Raw genomic sequence first — 19,741 nt, 5'->3', positions numbered from 1 at the left:
TCTACATCGTTGACATTGTTGACAACATCGTGACGACATCGTCTACATCGTCCCCCTTTCCTGTCTACATCGTTGACATCGCCGACATCGTGATGTTGACAACAGCATGACGACATTGTCTACATCGTCCCCCTTTCCTGTCTACATCATTGACATCGCCGACATCGTGATGTTGACAACATTGTGACAACATCGTCTACATCGTTGACATCGCCGATATCGCGATGTTAACAACATTGTGACGACATCGTCTACATCATCCCCCTTTCCTGTCTACATCGTTTAAATAAAGAAGTGTTTAGTTTATCAATTTCAATTTAAAATAATGTTTTTATATTACGCCTGCGTCGATGTTCTTAATAGTAGAACTTATTTTGACAGTTTTTTAATGTTTGCAAATCTCTATCCTCCTCCTCCTCCTCCTTCTCGTCCTCCTCCTCCTCCTCTTCAACATCTTTGCGATGTTGACATTATAGATTACGTTGTAATACAGTGTTTTGACATTGTCTTTTTCGCGATGTCGGCAATGCCAACGATGCAGAGACAAGATGATGAAAGGATATCGACAAAGTAGTACAACACAATGTCGACATCGTTGTATTCAAAATTAACAATGTAAACACGAGTAATGTGTTAGCGATATCGTCAAAGTCAACGATGTAGACAAGAGTATGAAACGATATTGACAACGTTGTACAATATCGTGTCGACATTGTCTACTTCGCGATATCGTCAATGTCAACGATGTAGATTAGAGTAGGAAACGATATCGACAACGTTGTACAATATTGTGTCGACATTGCCTACTTTGCGATGTCGACAATATCGGTACTACTTTGTACACTGGACATGAATGGCCCTTGAGGCATGTAAAAATGTAATAAAGAGCAGGTGAATTCATTTCTGATGCAGACATATGGTAAGATATATTTTGTTTCACGAAGTATTTTCAACATCAAGACAGTCCAATAAACAAATACCTAATGCAGTCTGTCATTATGATATTTGAAAGTTTTAAATATCTGAAAAGCTGTGTTTTTCAATATTTTATTTATGTTACTTCATCATCAAATAAAGACAATCCCAGCATATCATTATCTAAAAAATCACTTTGTTTTGTAATTTGACCACAAGATTTCAGTGCATCCTTATTGTTCATATTGATGAATTTAATATTTTCCTGATCTGCTTCTTTTTGTTTCTCTGATGATACAGTTTCCACTTTTCCTGCATATTTATCACGTAACATCATTTTGACTTTTTCCTTACATTGTTTTACTATATGACTGTCATCAGATTTTTGTAATATAGCTGACTTCAAATTTTCGTAAAACCTGTAAAATAAAAATTAAACTATACACATTGGCAACACTAACACTGTATTGGCTTCAATCAGTAGATCTTTTATCCTGTCTTTTGTTAATTTATTTTATTTCCCAAATACCATTTTTTGCTGGTTTGAAAAACACTATTATTGCACATTAAGGTACCTACAAAAATTTACATAAAAATATAGACTTAGATTGTTTATACTTTTGGCCAGGCATAAACATTCACGTCTTTATCAATACAGTATTTCCTGGAAAAATACCTACCTATCAATTCTTCTGAAGTTCTCCTCCATTTTTTTATTTGCAAGACTGATTAAATATTCAACATACTGAAAAATAGAATAATATTTTATGATTTATTTTTGTCATATAAAAAAAGGGGGTAAAAATGAAAAAAATGACAGACACCCTTGTTCTTGTATTATAAACTTTAAAAGTGTATCTAAATGTATGTCCTTGCAGCGAAAATTTTGTTTTACTGGTTTATTCAATGTCAACTAATCAAAGGAAGGTCAAGAAATGCATTGTCCTTGCAGCAGGAACCACTTAAGTATGCAAACATCATCAAGCAGAGGAAAAAAGGCATATATAATGAATAATTTTCATTTTGACTAATTGACAAATACAGTGTCCATGAGAAATCTATTTTTAAATGTTTTCAGTTAATGTAAAATCTGTCATTACTAGTTGCAATATAAAGCTAGGAATAAATTCTCTGTGATATTTTTGTAATGTCTCTTGTTATAATTTATTTGCAAATATCTATAATACTACACAGAATATAAAATACATACATATTACATGTACCATGAAAAAGCTACTCCCAAAAAATCAAATGCAGATAATATATGATATTAATTATAAAATCTGTCATTAATTTCAACTATGGTTAATGTCATATGGAAAAATTAACAAGTAATTTTTTTACATCACGTTGCAAATTTTTTTTCTCAAATTATATTCCATATTTTTCTCTCTGGTATTAAGTTCATTTAAAATGGCACTATGGAGCTTCATTTTCAGCAATGACATTCAAGAGCAAGTTAACCTTATTTTTATAACATCTGTATTGTACATACCTCTGATGAGACCAGTAATTGACCGGAGTGTGACAATGGTACCTCCATAGAATGTGTACTTCTTACTCCCTGTAATTATTTAGTGCCTTTTATTCATTTTTTTTAATGGAATAAATATTTAAAATATATAATAAAGAAACTAACATTTGATAAACTGTTATGCAGAACCCTGTGTCTCTCCTGTAATTGAAGACAATACAAAAGTTATGTTTGTTTTTATTTTTGTGAAAATTCATCACAGTGTATCATTTTTCATTTCAAAGGCTTTCTTAAAGAAATTTCTGAGTTTGATTTTTTACTATTTTCTATTCCAATTTGCAAGCTTCTTTGTTTGGTCAACATAGTCAGTTTTGTCTTAGAGAATTCAATATCAATTTTTATCATAAAATTCAATGACCAAAATTTTAAACTTCCCTCGCATGTCTTTTACATTTTACAATACTTTGTTGCAGTTATGTCTTCTTTTTGTAACTGGTGACTAATATTTTCTTGTAATCTTGATACTTTTATTCTTTACTGTTTGTAAATCATTCTACCAAAAACACTTCAACTTAAACTAAATCCCCTTCTAAATCTGTTTTATACAGACCAATTTTTTACTCGTCTTCATGCAAAAAATTATAACTTTACATGGACGATAAATTGTCAATACCAAATTATTATGTTCTTATAATAGCTAGAAAAAAAAACATATTCATTAAAAATCAACACATCTTCCATTCTGCAATTGCTATATACTTGAGAATTTTTTATGACAGATTATTAATTGATTGATTGATTTTTAACGCCACTTTCAGCACTATTGTACTATTTCGTGGCGGTTAGTTTTTATTGGTGGAGGAAGCATGAGTGCCCAGAGAGAACCAATGACCTTTGGTAGGAAAACTGACAATCCTATAAATAAGAAGATGTGGTATGAGTGCCAATGAGACAACTATCCATCCAAGTCATAATGTGTAGTCAATTAAGATTGGAGTCGAGCGCACCTGCCATGTGCAGGATTTCGAAACTCACAACATCAGTGTTGACAGGCTGGTGATACAGTAGTTCGATTACTTAGACCACTCGGCCATCGAGGCCCCTTTTATGACTGAGATTTAAAAGTTATCTTATTTGGTTTAAAGAAAAGAGAAAGCAGAATTACATTATTTCTCAACAATTTTCACACACAATATTGACAATATCAAAACTCTCAATTAGAAATTCCAAAAAGGGAATATATTTTACATTATTGTAGCAATTTATCAATTTTATAACATTTTAATGATTGTAAAAAGTGACTTGTCTACCATGTATGTCTCAAAAAATGGTTTAACTCCAAAACTTTCAATGCTTTGAATTTCAACTTTCATTTTCAAATACTTTCAAAGATTTCAAAGACTGGCACAAACCCTGCAATATGAATGGAAACATAATTAAGACCAGATATAGTTGACCAGTTACTCATAGTAAACTGAAAAACTTACGTAAGTTTACAAACTAAAGGTTGATCATTGACTCAATAAAATGAAGTTAAGGATAGGCGAACTTTTTTCAGACCCTATAATAATTCAGTAAACAATATAGTTAGGTAAACTGACCTCAGCACAAAAACTTTACATTGATTATCCAACCATGAATACAGATCAAGGTCAGGAAACGCTGATTGGACAGACATGTACAACTTACAATGATTTCTATAGACCAATAATAGTTAAGGTAACAATTGCAAAAAAATAACATTGACTTTCTTAAGACAATAAACCAGGAAAAATTAGGTATAAAACAACTGACATAAACCATACAAAAACTTTATACCATCAGCCATTTATGCAAAATATGGACTGGTCTTCGTCTTCTAAAATATTGAGTGTTATGCAATTAAAATTGTTGTCACCACAACACTACCTAACTTATGTCCCATAGTTTGCAACATATCAAGATGACTCTTAGCTGAGACAAAAACTGAATTGTTCCACTAGTAAAATTTCTATATAAAGGACAATGTATAAATATAAACAAACAATACTTACAACAATAATTTTTCCTTTCTTTCCAAGACTGATTCCTGAATTCCTAAAGCCAGACTGGACTGCACATTGAAGCTGAAATATAGAAACACAAGTATTCTAATTAAAATCAGTATAAATAAATCGATTGATCAGCATTATCCATTATGTGTACTGTCATCTTCTTTTAGGTTTATATAGATTGTTTAGAAAAAATCTCAAAGGCTAATTATATTGACTTATAGAGAGAAAATATATTCATGGTATATATTGGTATCTATGCTTTATATTGAGTGACAGAGTACAAATCATGATAAACAGCTTAGTTCTCTTATGGAGGGATCCATCATTGGATGTTCAAAACACGGTCAAATGATTTTTACACTACTTGTTTACCTGTACATCTGAAAAATGATCTTTTTCTGGCTGACAATAGGTTACACATGTGCTTCCACTCATTTTTCCTTTATAATAACAGTCTAAATAGCAGACTTATTACACATAATATGTAATGCAATGTTAAAAAGAGGGATATCTAACAGCTTTCCTGTTTTTCCCAAAATGTATTCACTTTGAATAGAGCATTATGGATTTCTAGAAAAGTCTTGTTCATTTGAAGTTTGATCATGTTGATAATGATGGAATTAATTACATTTTAAGATTATTCAAATCAAAAAGCTAAAAGTGGACTTTTCAGCTTGAATTGTTTTATTTTGCAATAACTATTGCTATTTCTCTTGCTGGTGTCAATTTTTGTGGTTGGTGAAAAATTAGCAATTTTAATCATAGGGTTTCATCATTCATTCTTATCAAAGTTAATGACTAAAACTTTTTACTCTATGAGTATTTAAATTTGTGGTTTCCTTTAACCATTAAATCCCTCCAAAAAGTGGCATCCCAGTTCTACAAATATAATTCAATCAAAATATATTTACCAATAACTGAGCAAAATCAATTGTTCTACACTGTACATGTAGTACAAATGGTTCAAACTTAAATACACAATCCCCAGTGATGTCTTCTAGAACAGGCATCTGAAAAATATGAATCATGCTAAATAAGATATCAAAATTACAAAAGAGAGCTGCTAGAATAACACTGAAAACAGACACTTTCCCTCCTTCTGAGCCCTTATTCAAACACTTAAACTGGATGTTGAACAGAGAATAAAATATCACAAGTTGGTGATGACATTTAAGTGCATCAAAAATGATGCCCCATCATATCTTACTAGCAAGTTTCATTATGTTTCAAACAGAAATCCATACCCTTTGAGAAATGCTGTTCAAGGAAACCTCATACTCCCTAAACCAAGAATCAAATTGTTCAAGAAATCTTTTATGTATTCTGGATAATTCTTGTGGAACAATTTACCTATATCATTACGAAATATGACAAATGTTAATTCTTTCCATTACAAAATAACAGATCATTTATTGAAATCAACCAATTGAAAAAAATATTGAATATTAATTATTTCATCATGTTTATTTTTTCATAACATTTTATGCAGTTGTATTGAAAATTATCACTATACTCGACTTTTATACTAATGTGTGCCATGTACAATGTACATGTTTGCATTTTTGTTTATGCATTTTCTATGATGAGGGCCTCAGGGTTGTTGTTGTTAAACAGTTTTAATCAATGATATCTGTATAAACTAGATTTCTTTGCACTGAACATACATGTAAGACTTCCAATCTGTCAGGGATATATTAGTGTGAAAACCTAATTATTTGACAAATAAATATGCCTTAGTGCCAGTTAATCACCATTAAGGAATATATCCAATATACATATGGAGATTTCATGCAAACTATGAATAAAAGGAGATGTAGGCCGTACGATGACCTATAATTGTTTAACTTGTTAACTTTTGTGTCATTAGGTCTCTCGTGGAGAGTTGTCTCTTTGGCAATTATACCACATCTTCTTATTTATATATATACATAAACAAGACAACAACTAAGGACATAAATAACCAATAGCCTTGTTTTTTAGAGATTGTCTCATACCAGGAATATGTCCAATAAATATATGTGCAGTTAGTTTTCTGGTCTGACTTGTTTCATGTTTTGTCATGTGTCTGGCCTCATACAGCTGACTATACTGTATGGGTTTTGCTCATTGTTCAAGGCAGTACAGTGACCTTTCGGCGTTTATGTCCATGTTACATTGTATCTGAACTCTGGTGGATAGTTTTCTTATTGGCAATCATACATGTACCAAATATCAAGTCTCCTATCAGATATATATCTGCTATACAAATGCAGACCTCAACCCCTGTCAGGAATAACTCCACTATACTTTATTACATATGCAAATCTCAAAAAAAAAACAAGACTTGTTTCAATGAAGTCTCCTGTCAGGAATATATCCAATAATAATGTGCATAATTGTGTATCTCAGAAAGTGATTTGTGTTCCTGAGGTAGCACTTTTTTATTCATTTTCTAACAGTTTTGCATTTTATTAATAAAATATTATAAAAAAAGGGACATGAAAATTTCACAAGTGTCTTTAAAATTTGGTAATAAGCAGAATTTCAATCTCTATGATAATGACTGAACCATTTTCCTAAACTATTGACATTTACCTACCAAAAAGATCTTGTTTGATAATACTTACCAATGTCAATACTTACCAGTTTATTTGTCAATCAAAGAATGATTCCATGTAATTACCACCATTTGACCACTGACAACCTTATCATGCTTATGTTTGTACTAACCATTTGTGATTTGTCTACTAAATCATGACTTGTAAATAACCACCGACATCCCTGTTTGTTAGTTACTTTATCACTTTCACCAACCTAAAAATATATAAAACACAAAGTACATGTAAGAGACCACTATATCAGCAATTAGTTTTGATAAAAAAGAAATAGTGTCATTATCTCAAATTTGCCAGATGCAGTAACACTTCCAGAAGATATTTAATAGTTATGAATTTGGAAAGAAATTTAAATTGGGTCTATTTTTTGTCATCAAATGAATCAGTATGTATCTCAATTAAACAATGCAAAATCAGCCTCATTTTCCTTATTTTATTTCTCAATGAACAATAATTCATATTCATGTTATTTACAAAAATGTTTGACCATGTTTAATTTCTTTTCAAAATTTCACTTTCAGCATGATTTTTTACTGTATTTTTTCATGTTCATGACTTTAATTAAAACAATATATTGCATAATTAAATACAGCTGTTGACACTGTTGACACAAAGAGAGACTGGAGAAACCAAATGGATAGTCAAACTCGCCAAGTACGATTGATCCAAACAATGCATTATAACAATATTTAACGTTCATGTGGACCCTTTGGCTAAAATGTCTGTGTTTTCGCCTCAAAATTTACTCTGAGTACAGACTCACCTGTCCATCTGGAAACATTTTAAGGTATAGCATGCCCTAGATAAATAAAATTCAAATGCATTTTATGTTTTAGAAAAATTAAAACTTAACCATGTTAACTGGATTTCACTGTGCACTTTTTTCGTCCCTGCAGAAGATGATAAAATTAACAAACAGTTGAGTTTCACTTGATATGGTCCACTCGGCACTCAGGTACACAGTTTAAATCACCAATTATTGTCAGGTATCTATTGTCCATGTCAATCAATACACATGATACATGTACAGTTCACTTCAATAATTACCTGTGGGGAAGTTCTAAAACCTCTCTCCAAACTTTGTTTATTTTGGCACCTTCTGGAGGAATGAAAAAAGTGCACTGCAAAATCCAGTTAAGTTTTAATTTTCCAAAATATAAAATGCATTTGAATTTTATTTATCTAGAGCATGCTATGCCTTAAAATTTTTCCAGGTACATAGGTTTGTCTGTAATCAGAGTAAATTTTGATGTAAAAATGCATCCATTTTAACCAAAGGGTCCACATAAACCTCAAATTATGGTAATTAACACTTACTGTACAACATCAACGGGCACAAGTACGGGAGATCACAATAGACTAGTCAATAATGCATTATATTTATAAACAGTATTAATTGTTACTAACAAAAATAAAACAAAGTTTAGGACACCAAATTCTACCGGATTTCACCAGACTGTTGAGTATGACCACTTAAGAAGGCATGTGGGTAGTTAATGACTATATACAAAAAAATAGTTATAGTTATCCAACTACTTTTAGCTGTTTATGGTCTTACACTGTCATCAAACAGAATTATTCTTCCCGAACAAGAACTTGTCGTGAAATAATCTCTCTGATTATTAATGAACAACGATAAATCGATAATTTTAACATCTATTGAGCCTTTTCTACTAAAATCTACTCCTGAAACAGCAGATTTTTTTTGTTTCTCAAAAATTTCCATTTCATCAATGTCAATCTCGTTCTTGATCTAATCATCTGATTTTACAGTAACTATAAACAATTCAGTGATAACTTTTATTTGCGATAAAATAAATAGGAGAGTTTACTTCGGAGGGTGTTGGGTATATTTCCGGAAAGTATCGGTTATCCGTGGGGAAATAGACGAAGCGACTATACAAAACTCGGGGGAACAAAGGTACAATTGATTTTTCCCAACCTCCACTTTTGACCAGAAACATTACAAATACTGAAATTATAAATTGAAATTGAGAGAGGACCACTGACTAACTCCTACACTAATATTAGACCAAGGACCAACCATAAATTATAGTCAAGCTTAGACTGAGACTACTATATGTTATAGTAGTCTCAGTCTTAGACAAGGATTTGTATACAATACAAATCCTTGTCATACAATACAAATCCTTGTCATACAATACAAATCCTTGTCTCAGATAAGGCTATAAAGACTATAGAATATGCATTTTAACATGAATATCTCTCTCAAAATTATGAAATTGAAAAATGAAATGTTTCTTTTATTATCATCGGGTCACAGTCGGAAATATCATATTTTTATCTAAAAAAGAAAGAAAGAATAACTTGTTAACCAAAATGCCTTCTCTTTTTGGTAAGCGACTTATTGAAAGTCCAAACAAAATACTATCTGAAGTTGCCAAAGAAAGGAAAACCATAGCATTCAAAAATAGTATATATATACTGTTCTGCTTTGAAACCTATAAAACTAGGAGAAAATAAGTATTCTAAGCATCAATGTACTTTTAATTTTTTGTTTTTGTTTTTGTTTCGTTTTTGTTATGTTTAGAGCCATGCAAAAGAAAAACGAAAGAAAAAAAACAATTATCCACAATAATTATTTGGTTTTTTTTTCGTTTTTCTTTTGGCTCAATAAATGTTTGTCCTTTTCGACTGATGATTTTTGATTGCCTTCTCCCGTTGTATCTTCATATTTAACTGAGAAAAAAGGGCCAAATTGTCAAAAATTCAACGACAATAAAGTAGATTTATGCAAATAAGTGATGTGTTCAAATGTTTTTTTTCATTTGAAATAACAAAGTCTTATTCACATTTATTCAAATAATGATAATTTAAAAAAAAACAAGAAAACGGCGAGTCAATTACTAGTATATTTAAAAGGTTACAGGGAGGAAACATGATTTATTTATTAGTTGTAATAGGTTTTTAACAAGCTTTCATTAACTGCGAGCACTCTTAATTCGGTGATTTGAGTCTATTGTTTTAATATCAGTTATTTATGTACCTCATACCGATCTTTAGAGTGAAGCCTTTTGCAACTGATTTTTACAGTTTGTTCTTATTTTGTGTTGTAACACCACAGTCTCGGGTTAGGGTTGAGCGCTCACAAACATGTTTAACTGCATTCTTTATGTGCCTGTCCCAAGCCAGGAGCCTGTAGTTCAGTGGTTGTTGTTGGTTCCTGTCTGTCATATATGTTTTTCGTAATTTGTTTTGTGATGAATTAAGCCGCTAGTTTTCTCAATTGAATTGTTTCACATTTTTTTGTCGGGGCCTTTTATAGCCTACTATAAGGTTTTGGAATTTCGCATTGTTGAAGGCTGTACGGATGCCTATAATTGCTTACATCCACTTCATTTGAACTTTGGATAGTTGTCTCATTGACATTCATACCACATCTCCTTATTTTTAGAGGGAGTCAGGATCAAAATCATTTTTCTACAAAAAATTTTAAAAAGTTCCATCAATAAATTAATGAAACTGACTCGCTAAAACTTAGTTGTTTTATATGTGTGGCGGTAATCCTTGGAAAGCATATGTTGTAAGATTTCATACTTTCTGGTCGTAGGGTTGTTTGGCTTTATGTGTTGTTGACCATGCATACTGATCGCCTTTATGATTTGCTCACTTTTTTTTTATCATTTTATTATCCTTTGTGCATTTTGACACCATGTGAACGCGTTGCCTCTGAGATTAAATATGTCCGAAACCTTTCATTACTTGCATAATTTCTCTTAAAGTGTAGCTGTCCGCGCGTCACAGTTTCATTTTTTTTTTTTTTTTGCGGCGGCGATTACGAGACTTCGCACATTTTTGGATTGTTGAAGACACCTAGTGAATGCTCCTGATCTGAGACCATATGTGAAATTGCGCATACTATACCACCATCAAAATTTGAAAAAAAAATTGGCATAAATTATTGACTTTTTACATTTTTTGTCTTAACTAGCATATATTCACCTTGTAAACACTCAGCCTCGGAGACTAAATACCCGAAAACTTTCATGATTACTTACATTGTATTTAAGTGTAGCTGTCCATATATTTTACATTTTTTAAATTTGAAAATTTTAAGGGCTATTGGACTTCGTACATTTGTGGCTTGTTCTTTGTAGTATAATGGCACATTGTGAACGCTACTCATGTGAAACCATATGTGCAGTTGACCTTGTGAACGTTATTCCTCTCAAACGATATGTCCCATAGTTTTATGCTTAGTGTTTTCCATTGTAAAGTTAACCACGATCTTGAATTGACCACTGGGTAAGCTATGTTTTTTTTACCACGTGTGGCTTTAAATACTGTAACATAACACAACTGTGTGTATCTCCCATCAACTGGAATTATGTGACAATCAGGTCACCAACCAGTGTAATAGCGGCAATTTCACATGAACATCTATTATGAAGCCATATAATTTTCACAACATGCTGTTCCTAGATTGTCATAATAATCCCTTTTCCATGGAAATAATTAAGGGGATAAATACAAAAACTGGATTGATACTGTAAGTACCCGTTGGTCAGTTGTCTACGCTTGAGACTGTTGCAAACGTTAAAATTCTAATGCATTATATATTTGAGCCATTTTAACATGAACTGAAAATTATGTACCTAGCTTTATAGCTGATCATATTTTCCAAATCTTCAACACTTGGTTCTACCCTTAGCTCCCTTTTGTTTTAATTTTTATTTTTCAAGAATTGAAAATCGAAGAGTTTAGTAGTTTATAAAGGATTTACACGTTCAAGCCAGGTAAAACGACTTTCTGGCCTTGGATATGATTTTTTTTTCAGACAGAAAGGAGGAATACTAAAATTTAAATTAAGAATAACAAAATCTATGTATATATGTACTTTTAGTAAAACAACATCATCGATTTAGATAACAAAAACTCCAGTAGAAACCAAAAAAGTTTCCAACCTGACTGATGAGCCTTACTTTATGACCTTTGTGTTCTAATTTTGATATAAAAAATTAGAATATTAGACTATAGAATATATTATAGAACTCTAAACAGATAGAATATTGTGTGCTGCTAAACTTGTAAATACTGCCGAAAGTAGACAAAATTCGTATGAAAATTGGGATTTGAAAAATGAAGATATTAGTACAACTTCGAATTCCAAAACAATGAATGTTGCCACCGACGATTTTTTGTTCACTATGGTATGTGTAGTCTGATGTGAGAATAGAATTGACCACAATGATGAATCAGTGATGATGAACATAATATAGATGTGTCAAAATCTATGTGTATAAAAGGACCTGTGGGGATGGGTATATATATATATCAATGAGACAGCAACGCAACGACAAAAAAGACATCGGCATTCAGTCTTAATCATATTTCAAAATCTATTACTACTTATGTGTAAACACATGTGGGTATTGGTCCGTCCTGTTGTAATTAAAATTGCTGAATCCGCCTACCACTTTCGGTGGGCCTCTAATTCTAACAAGTGTAGCCAAAGGAAGATTTCCTTTCTTTGTTTTTCCTTTATCATTTCGATTTTCTTTCACAGATCCAAACTTATTTATGCATTCTGACACATACGTGAAAAGAATTGTGTTTAAAATTTAGATATGGCATATATATTGAAACTTTATTTACACGATTAACATTCAAGTAATTACATAGTTATTATATAAGTTCTGCATTTGAAATTAAAAGACATAGAAGAGAAAAAAATATATTCTAAACTATTACGTTAAACGCCGTGTCTTAGAGTGCCTATAATCCTGTTTATTGTTTAGAGCACTAAAGTATGAAAGCACTTTAAAATCCGTCGTACGGAATGATTAATCTAGTGAATAATTCTATTTAAAAAAAAAGATGTCTATCTTAGTTGTCAGCAAGCAGAGACAGTAACAAGTTTGTTTGAAAAGATGTCATTCTTAACACCATCATTGTCACCAATAATAGCCGAGTGTCGAGAGTGGATTCGTTTAGGTGTCCCTGAAAGAGATCCAACTAAATTGTTTCTTTTCACTGGAAATGTAACTTGTCGCTCCTGTTTAATTTTTCTATCACTAACACACCTCAGTCTAATTTCTGATGAATTGACACTTTTGCTGGTACTTACGCTCCGAAGTGACTGAGTAGTTCTGGGACCACTTATACTCTTGATTGGTCTCAACTCAAACGGCTTCATGGCACTTTTATTGTTTGTTGAATAATCTAATCCCGATTGAGTCTTCCAGAAAGAAAGACCTTTTTCGTCATCTGGAAATGTGGCTTTTGGAAAATACCTTCCGAAAACCTGTCGACTTTGAAGAATAATTGGCCTAGGTTTTGAATCCTTTTTCTTTTCCAACGAGTCCTTTGGTTCAAGAGATCCTATGTCTATGTGTGTACAGACATGTGGGTATTGGTCCGTCCTGTTGTAATTAAAATTGCTGAATCCATCTACCACTTTCGGTGGACCTCTAATTCTAACAAGTGTAGCCAAAGGAAGATTTCGTTTCTTTATTGTTCCTTTATCATTTCGATTTTTCTGTAACAGATCCCAACTTACTGGAATATTCCTATAGTCGGGCGAGTTGACAAACGATAATTCTTTTTCCATAGGAATGTTAAAATATTTTCCTTCTTGCTATAAAATCTTACTCCATTTTTAACACAAGCCTTGTTACCATACAAAATAAAATTAAGTCTTATAAATCCTCTTAATCAGGCTGAGATTAAGTCAAATGTGTTTTAAATTATGTATTGAAATAATAAGGGGGCATCCTTGGTATACAATAAACAAAACGTATAATCAATGTTTAAATATGTTTTAATATTGAATCAATAAACTTTCCTTTCTTATTACAAACAAAATTAATCAACTAAACACAGGAATAATATGATATGTAACTGGTTCAGCCCTATGGTCGGATTAAGGGATATAAATGTCTCAATGCAAATGCACAACATAATAAAACATCGATTTTTCATCGGAGGAAAAGCTGCCCAATCTTTTAATTTTTGAACAAATATTTCCGAGTTTTACTAGTCTCATTACTGTACAACAAAATTAGTGGTAATGTATTTTCTTGTCTCTGGGGCATGTGGAATCGTGATATATGTATTTTTACACCTTCTTGTAATTGATAACGTACAAATAAAATGGTTATTCCAACTGAAAATTACGTGAGTTTATGTATTTTATTAATATTCTATCAAAATCTTACAACCTATATTTTCCCGATCGGAAAATAACCGTAATACATTTGTAGAAATGTATGTCCATACATTATTGACACGAAGGGCTTTTAGTTTCAGAATGTTAAATGAACACTTGATTTCCTATAGGCTCCACGTACTAACATTATAGGACTGTATCCATTCTGATTAGCATGAAACGAAGAGTGCTTTTACACAATCACAAAAGAAGAATTTCCATTAGATTTTGATTCTCATAATTTTCTACCGTGTGTTAAACATTCTAATACACAGTCATGTCGAGTCTTATTGAGGATTTCAACTCCAATATATGCGTCGATGAATTTCCTCTTTCTATGTGGGGTAGGGAGTTGATGCGACGAAACACCTGGTACAGTCCATTTTCTTCGAGCGTGTGCGTGCGACCAATGAACAGGTTTTTTTTTCTTCATTAGAATCGTTTGAAGAATTTTTGCCCCAAATTTAGACAGTTAATATGGACTTTCATCTTAGAGAATGCACTGAAGATATAAGTATATTTGTTATTCCAGCCTATTCAAAGAGCAATTCATTAAGTAACTGTACTCCCTTATTAACACTACTATAGCTATGCTTAGTATGATAATGAAACGGTTCAAGGAACACGAACTCTAAACAACAACGAACAACACATGATCCAGAGAACAGGACCTTGTATGGCACAAAATGTGTTTGGGTCAAACCAGTATTACGTGCGCATCCCTCCTTTTTGCCAACCTAGACCACGTTTTGTCAAACTAAAACTCATAACAAAACACCTATACAGTGCAGGAACAAAAATCACTGCCACCAAGCTGATCAAGGAAATAAAAAAACAGCGCATAATTTTTAAAGCAGGGCAAAAATGTGTTTGCTACTATACAGGAAGCTATACCCCCAGGTTGGACACTCAGCCTGCTTAAGAAAAAAATCAGAAACATTACTTCTTACATGTTTCTTGCAGCTCTGGTTTTGGAACCTGTCACTGACATATCATACATATATTGTATAAAGTATGCTTCTTTTCCGGACATAAACACAAATGCGATTTTATTTCGTTTCCATGGCTGCATTGTATTTGTGTATTGCTGTTTGGTTAATATCCAGTGTAAATATTTCATGCAACTTCTAGACGAGATCACATTTACAGTTAATACTTATAGATAGGTTCTGCAAGGTATGTCGACCGGGATGAAGAGCAGGAAATTTGGACTACCGCTGGATAATTGAGATTTTTTTGGCTAGGGACACACATTATGCCTTGTAGCAAGCAAACTACGGCCCCTTAAAGAGTTATTGCAAGGTTTTTTTAAAGTCTTATGAAACGAGTTTCTTGTAATAGACATTTTCGAAACTATTCGATACCGACGCTAACACCTACGCCTATGCCTAAAGGTAACCTTTTTGAGAAGGGGTCATCTCAATATGTACAACGACCACATGCATTTACATTACATGTTTTCTAATTTACATTTTGTAATACTGTATAAAACTTGTATTTTGAATAATTTGCTACTTTATTAGCTCTGTGTAGTAGCCGGGAATTGACCGATCTTTATATTGTACAGTGGCGTAGGTAGACTTATAATGATGTGCACTCAGAAGTTGCCGAGCGTAGATAGGCGAAAAATTTTTTGGACCCTTTTTTGCACAGAGTTGGTCTGGTTTCTTAGATGGATAAATATCCCATCGCGCAACCCACCTTTTAAATACGAGAAGAAACTGATCTTCTGATCGGACTCGTAGGCGCGAAATATGCGAATTTGATGATCCCGATTCAAACTTTTCAGATTGTTTGGAAGAAACATTTGAGCAAGAAAATGTTCTTCCGAATTGACAAGACGATCTCGTAGTTCGTTTAGAAGATGGTCTAAAAATTGTATATACAGTGTGACGCGCCAATAATCCTGGATACCGACAACAGCGGGATTCGCCCGATTACGTTGACGGCCGGTAGTTCTTGGTTTCGAAGGAACGATTTCAAAATGATTGGCTAACACAACGGCTTCGTCGTACAGAAAATTGAATTACGCAATGTCGTTTCTCTCATTTTCAAAAACACGGATGAGAGTTTGACATTCATTTACCGCTTCCACCATACAAGAGAGACGCCCTGAAGCATGGATGTCAGCGGAACAATAGCTTCTAAAATGTCTTTTTTTTGACTGTTATGATTTTTTATGATTTTTTTTTTGCCATTTCGTTTGTGCACGCAAGTGCGTCGTTGCGTCAATGGTAGCTACGCCACTGTTGTACTTTGTAAAAGAAAAGGGGGTTTTGTGAATATTATTAAAACTTTAATCAGAAACAGGATCGTGTAAGTATAGATTATTACATGGCATTTTTCATATCAGACCCTTTATCGGCCCTAGGTCGTGATATCAGCCCAAGAGCCGCAGGCTCGAGGGCTGATATCATGAACGAGGGCCGATAAAGGGTCTGATATGAAAAATGACATGTAATGATCTTTTTATCATATACTTCCACCTTTCCTGTGATGGTTGCCCCCGAAAACATGTGCATAGTTTTTCCTTTAAATTGTCAAGGACAATTTCTGGCATCTCATTCATGTCTTTCAAAACATGTTTAATCTAAGAAGTATACTTAACAACAAAATTATTTTCATTTACCTGTGTATAATATGACGCAGGTTTTTTCAAAAGTGATGATTTTCTATAAATTGTTTGAAATTTCACAGTGATATCATACTTTAACTTTGTTTAAACCTGTTGATTTACTTTTGACTTTAATTATTTATCCCTTGTAATTTTTTATTAACTGTGTATTTGCATTCAGGTGTCACAGGTCAAATTTATTCGTTCATTGTGTGTTAATTTACGTTTTTTGATTGAGTTAAGCCTTCCAATCGATATTTTATAGTGTGTTTTTCTATGTTGTGATGTTATACTATTATTTCAGAAATGGGAGAAGGTTTGGTACCATTAAAACGTTTAATCCCGCTGCAAATGTTTGCACTTGTCCTAAGTCAGGAATCTGATAACAGTAGTTGTCGTCTGTTTATGTAGTTCATACGTGTTTCTCGTTTCTCGTTTTTATATAGATTAGACCGTTGGTTTTTTCCGTTTGAATGGTTTTACACTAGTAATTTTTTGGAGCCCTTTATAGCTTGCTGTTCGGTGTGAGCCAATGCTCCGTGTTGAAGGCCGTACCTTGACCTATAATGGTTTACTTTTATAAATTGTAACTTGGATGGAGAGTTGTCTCATTGGCACTCATACCACATCTTCCTATATCTAATTAATCTTAATTCATTTTTGCTCCTCAATCATTTTGTGAAAAGTCTTAAATCACTTGCGGTTTTCCGCGCTGTGTTTTCGTTTTCTAACAAATTTCCGAAAATGCACGAAGTTGCATGTGATAAACGTCACGGACATTAACGGAAAGGCATGTGATAACATTCCGGAAGCAGTCAATAAAGGTTCGTTTATCAGCCCGCCGAGGAAATTCTTAGGAATCTGGTCAATAAACATAGTAATCCTTTCATAGCCTTTTAATATTTTTAAATGTTATTGAACTGTAAAATTTAAGTAATATTTATACAAGTATATGATAAAGTCTTTTATAGCGTGAAACACAACGTGTAAATATATATATGATAGTTTATCGCATCGCGGGTAAATTATTACGTTGTGATTGGTTTAACGCCGTCACGTGGTAAACCCCTATGGATCCGTAGGGGGTTAGTAAATTTCATAGTGGGTTCATGACGTCACGTCTACTGTTAATGGTGACGTCATCTATTGATGTTGTTGTATTTCATTGTTTATTTTTCTACAAAACGCTGCAGAAAAAGTCTCGCGTGCGATAAATTCGTTATACGGTATACTGACCCCTACGGACCATAGAGGGTGAATAAAATCCACAGGGGATTCGGCCTTCGGCCTCACCCCCTATGGATTTTACTAACCCTCTATGGATCCGTAGGGGGTCAGTAGCGAACCATATAACATAAGTTATATGGTTCGCTACTGACCCCCTACGGATCCATAGAGGGTTAGTAAAATCCATAGGGGGTGAGGCCGAAGGCCGAATCCCCTATGTTTTTTATTCACCCTCTATGGTCCGTAGGGGTCAGTAGTGAACCGTATAACGAATTTATCGCACGCGATACTTTTTCTGCAGCGTTTTGTAGAAAAATAAACAATGAAATACAAAAACATCAATAGATGACGTCACCATTAACAGTAGCCGTGACGTCATGAACCCACTATGAAATTTACTAACCCCCTACGGATCCATAGGGGGTCACCACGTGACGGCGTTAAACCAATCACAACGTAATAATTTACCCGCGGTGCGATAACTTATAATGTGTTACCTTGGTGTAATCAGGGGTGTACGGAATTTTACACCAGTGTTGAAAATGCATTGGGGTGGGTGTCAAAATTTTATTTTTGTGTTTAGTTTTGGGGAATTTTGGCAAAATTCAGTTCTTTTGTAATTTTGTAATTTTTTTATTAGTTTTTACATTTCGTTTTTACTTTTTGCAGTTTTTTGGACTTTTTGCATTTAATTTTAGTGGAATTTTACACTACAACCATTTTTATTTTATACTTGAGTCACAGAGACGTCCAACAAATCCTAAGACCTGTTGATTTACATGGATTTAATATACGCTTGCTTCATACGAAATAAGATACTTTATCTATCTTCCGAATGCTTACTATATTCGACCCCAACACTGTATTCCGTTTGAATAATTGCAAACGGAGACAATTAAAATAAAACAGATGGAATATCACAAGTTCATTACTTTAAATAATCAAAAACTAATCAGTGGCGGATCCAAAACTTTTTGTAAAGGTGGAGGGGGGGGGGGGGCACTGACTGACCTAAGGGGGGCGCTCCAGCGCTCCAGTCATGCTTCAGTGATTCCCTATATAATCAACCAAATTTTTCCCACAAAAGGGGGGCCCGGGCCACCCAGCCCCCACCCCCTGGATCCGCCTATGCTAATGAGAGCATTAGGTGTTTCTAGTTCCGATTCCGAATGAAAAATTAAATATATGCAACCAAGTATTACGAGGTCATTCATTCAATTTGTTTCTACATTTTGATACGGTCCCTATATTTTTGTAGTCGGTGTAGGTATCGGTGTAAGTGTCTGTGTAAGACGACTTTTCGAAAATGTCTTAATGTATAATGTTAAGGGAACTATTGAACCAATGCATGCATATATACTACACTACGTCATCTATGCAAGTTGTTTTTTTTTACATTTAACGAATCTATATAACCTGGGACATAATATATGTTAGTTTAATAGTCCCAGATATAACGAATTATCGACAATTAATATTTCCCTTCAGTGATTGCTGATCGCAAGCTAATCAACTTTCGAGTTTGTTGCCGAAATTTACCGGAACGCGACATTAGAACAATCAACACAGAATCATGGAACACGTGCTAAATAAGTGAATTGATCCAGCGATGTTATTTTTTTGTACATGATATTTTCCATATTCTTTAAAACCAACTACAACTATTTACCTTCCAGTGCAAATTTGTTTTACATTCTTTCATCACGATTTTCCCTC

At 33.2% G+C, this 19,741-nt stretch overlaps 1 protein-coding gene across 1 annotated transcript; it reads right to left on the bottom strand.

The window, feature by feature from the left end:
- Window positions 1–1,033: 1,033 nt before the first annotated feature.
- On the bottom strand, window positions 1,034–8,789 carry LOC127710254 (tRNA wybutosine-synthesizing protein 3 homolog). The gene is made up of 7 exons (XM_052216027.1): window positions 8,575–8,789; window positions 7,132–7,215; window positions 5,334–5,432; window positions 4,423–4,494; window positions 2,411–2,479; window positions 1,596–1,660; window positions 1,034–1,334 (listed from the first exon to the last, which is right to left on the bottom strand). The coding sequence occupies exons 1-7, from the start codon at window positions 8,740–8,742 to the stop codon at window positions 1,052–1,054; spliced, it is 840 nt and encodes a 279-aa protein (XP_052071987.1). The 5' UTR covers window positions 8,743–8,789; the 3' UTR covers window positions 1,034–1,051.
- Window positions 8,790–19,741: the final 10,952 nt, after the last annotated feature.

The sequence above is a fragment of the Mytilus californianus genome, unplaced genomic scaffold (assembly GCF_021869535.1).
Source record: "Mytilus californianus isolate M0D057914Y unplaced genomic scaffold, xbMytCali1.0.p SCAF_7, whole genome shotgun sequence".
In the NCBI taxonomy this organism is placed as follows: Eukaryota; Metazoa; Mollusca; class Bivalvia; order Mytilida; family Mytilidae; genus Mytilus; species Mytilus californianus.
This window is presented reverse-complemented; position numbering and strand designations above follow the sequence as displayed.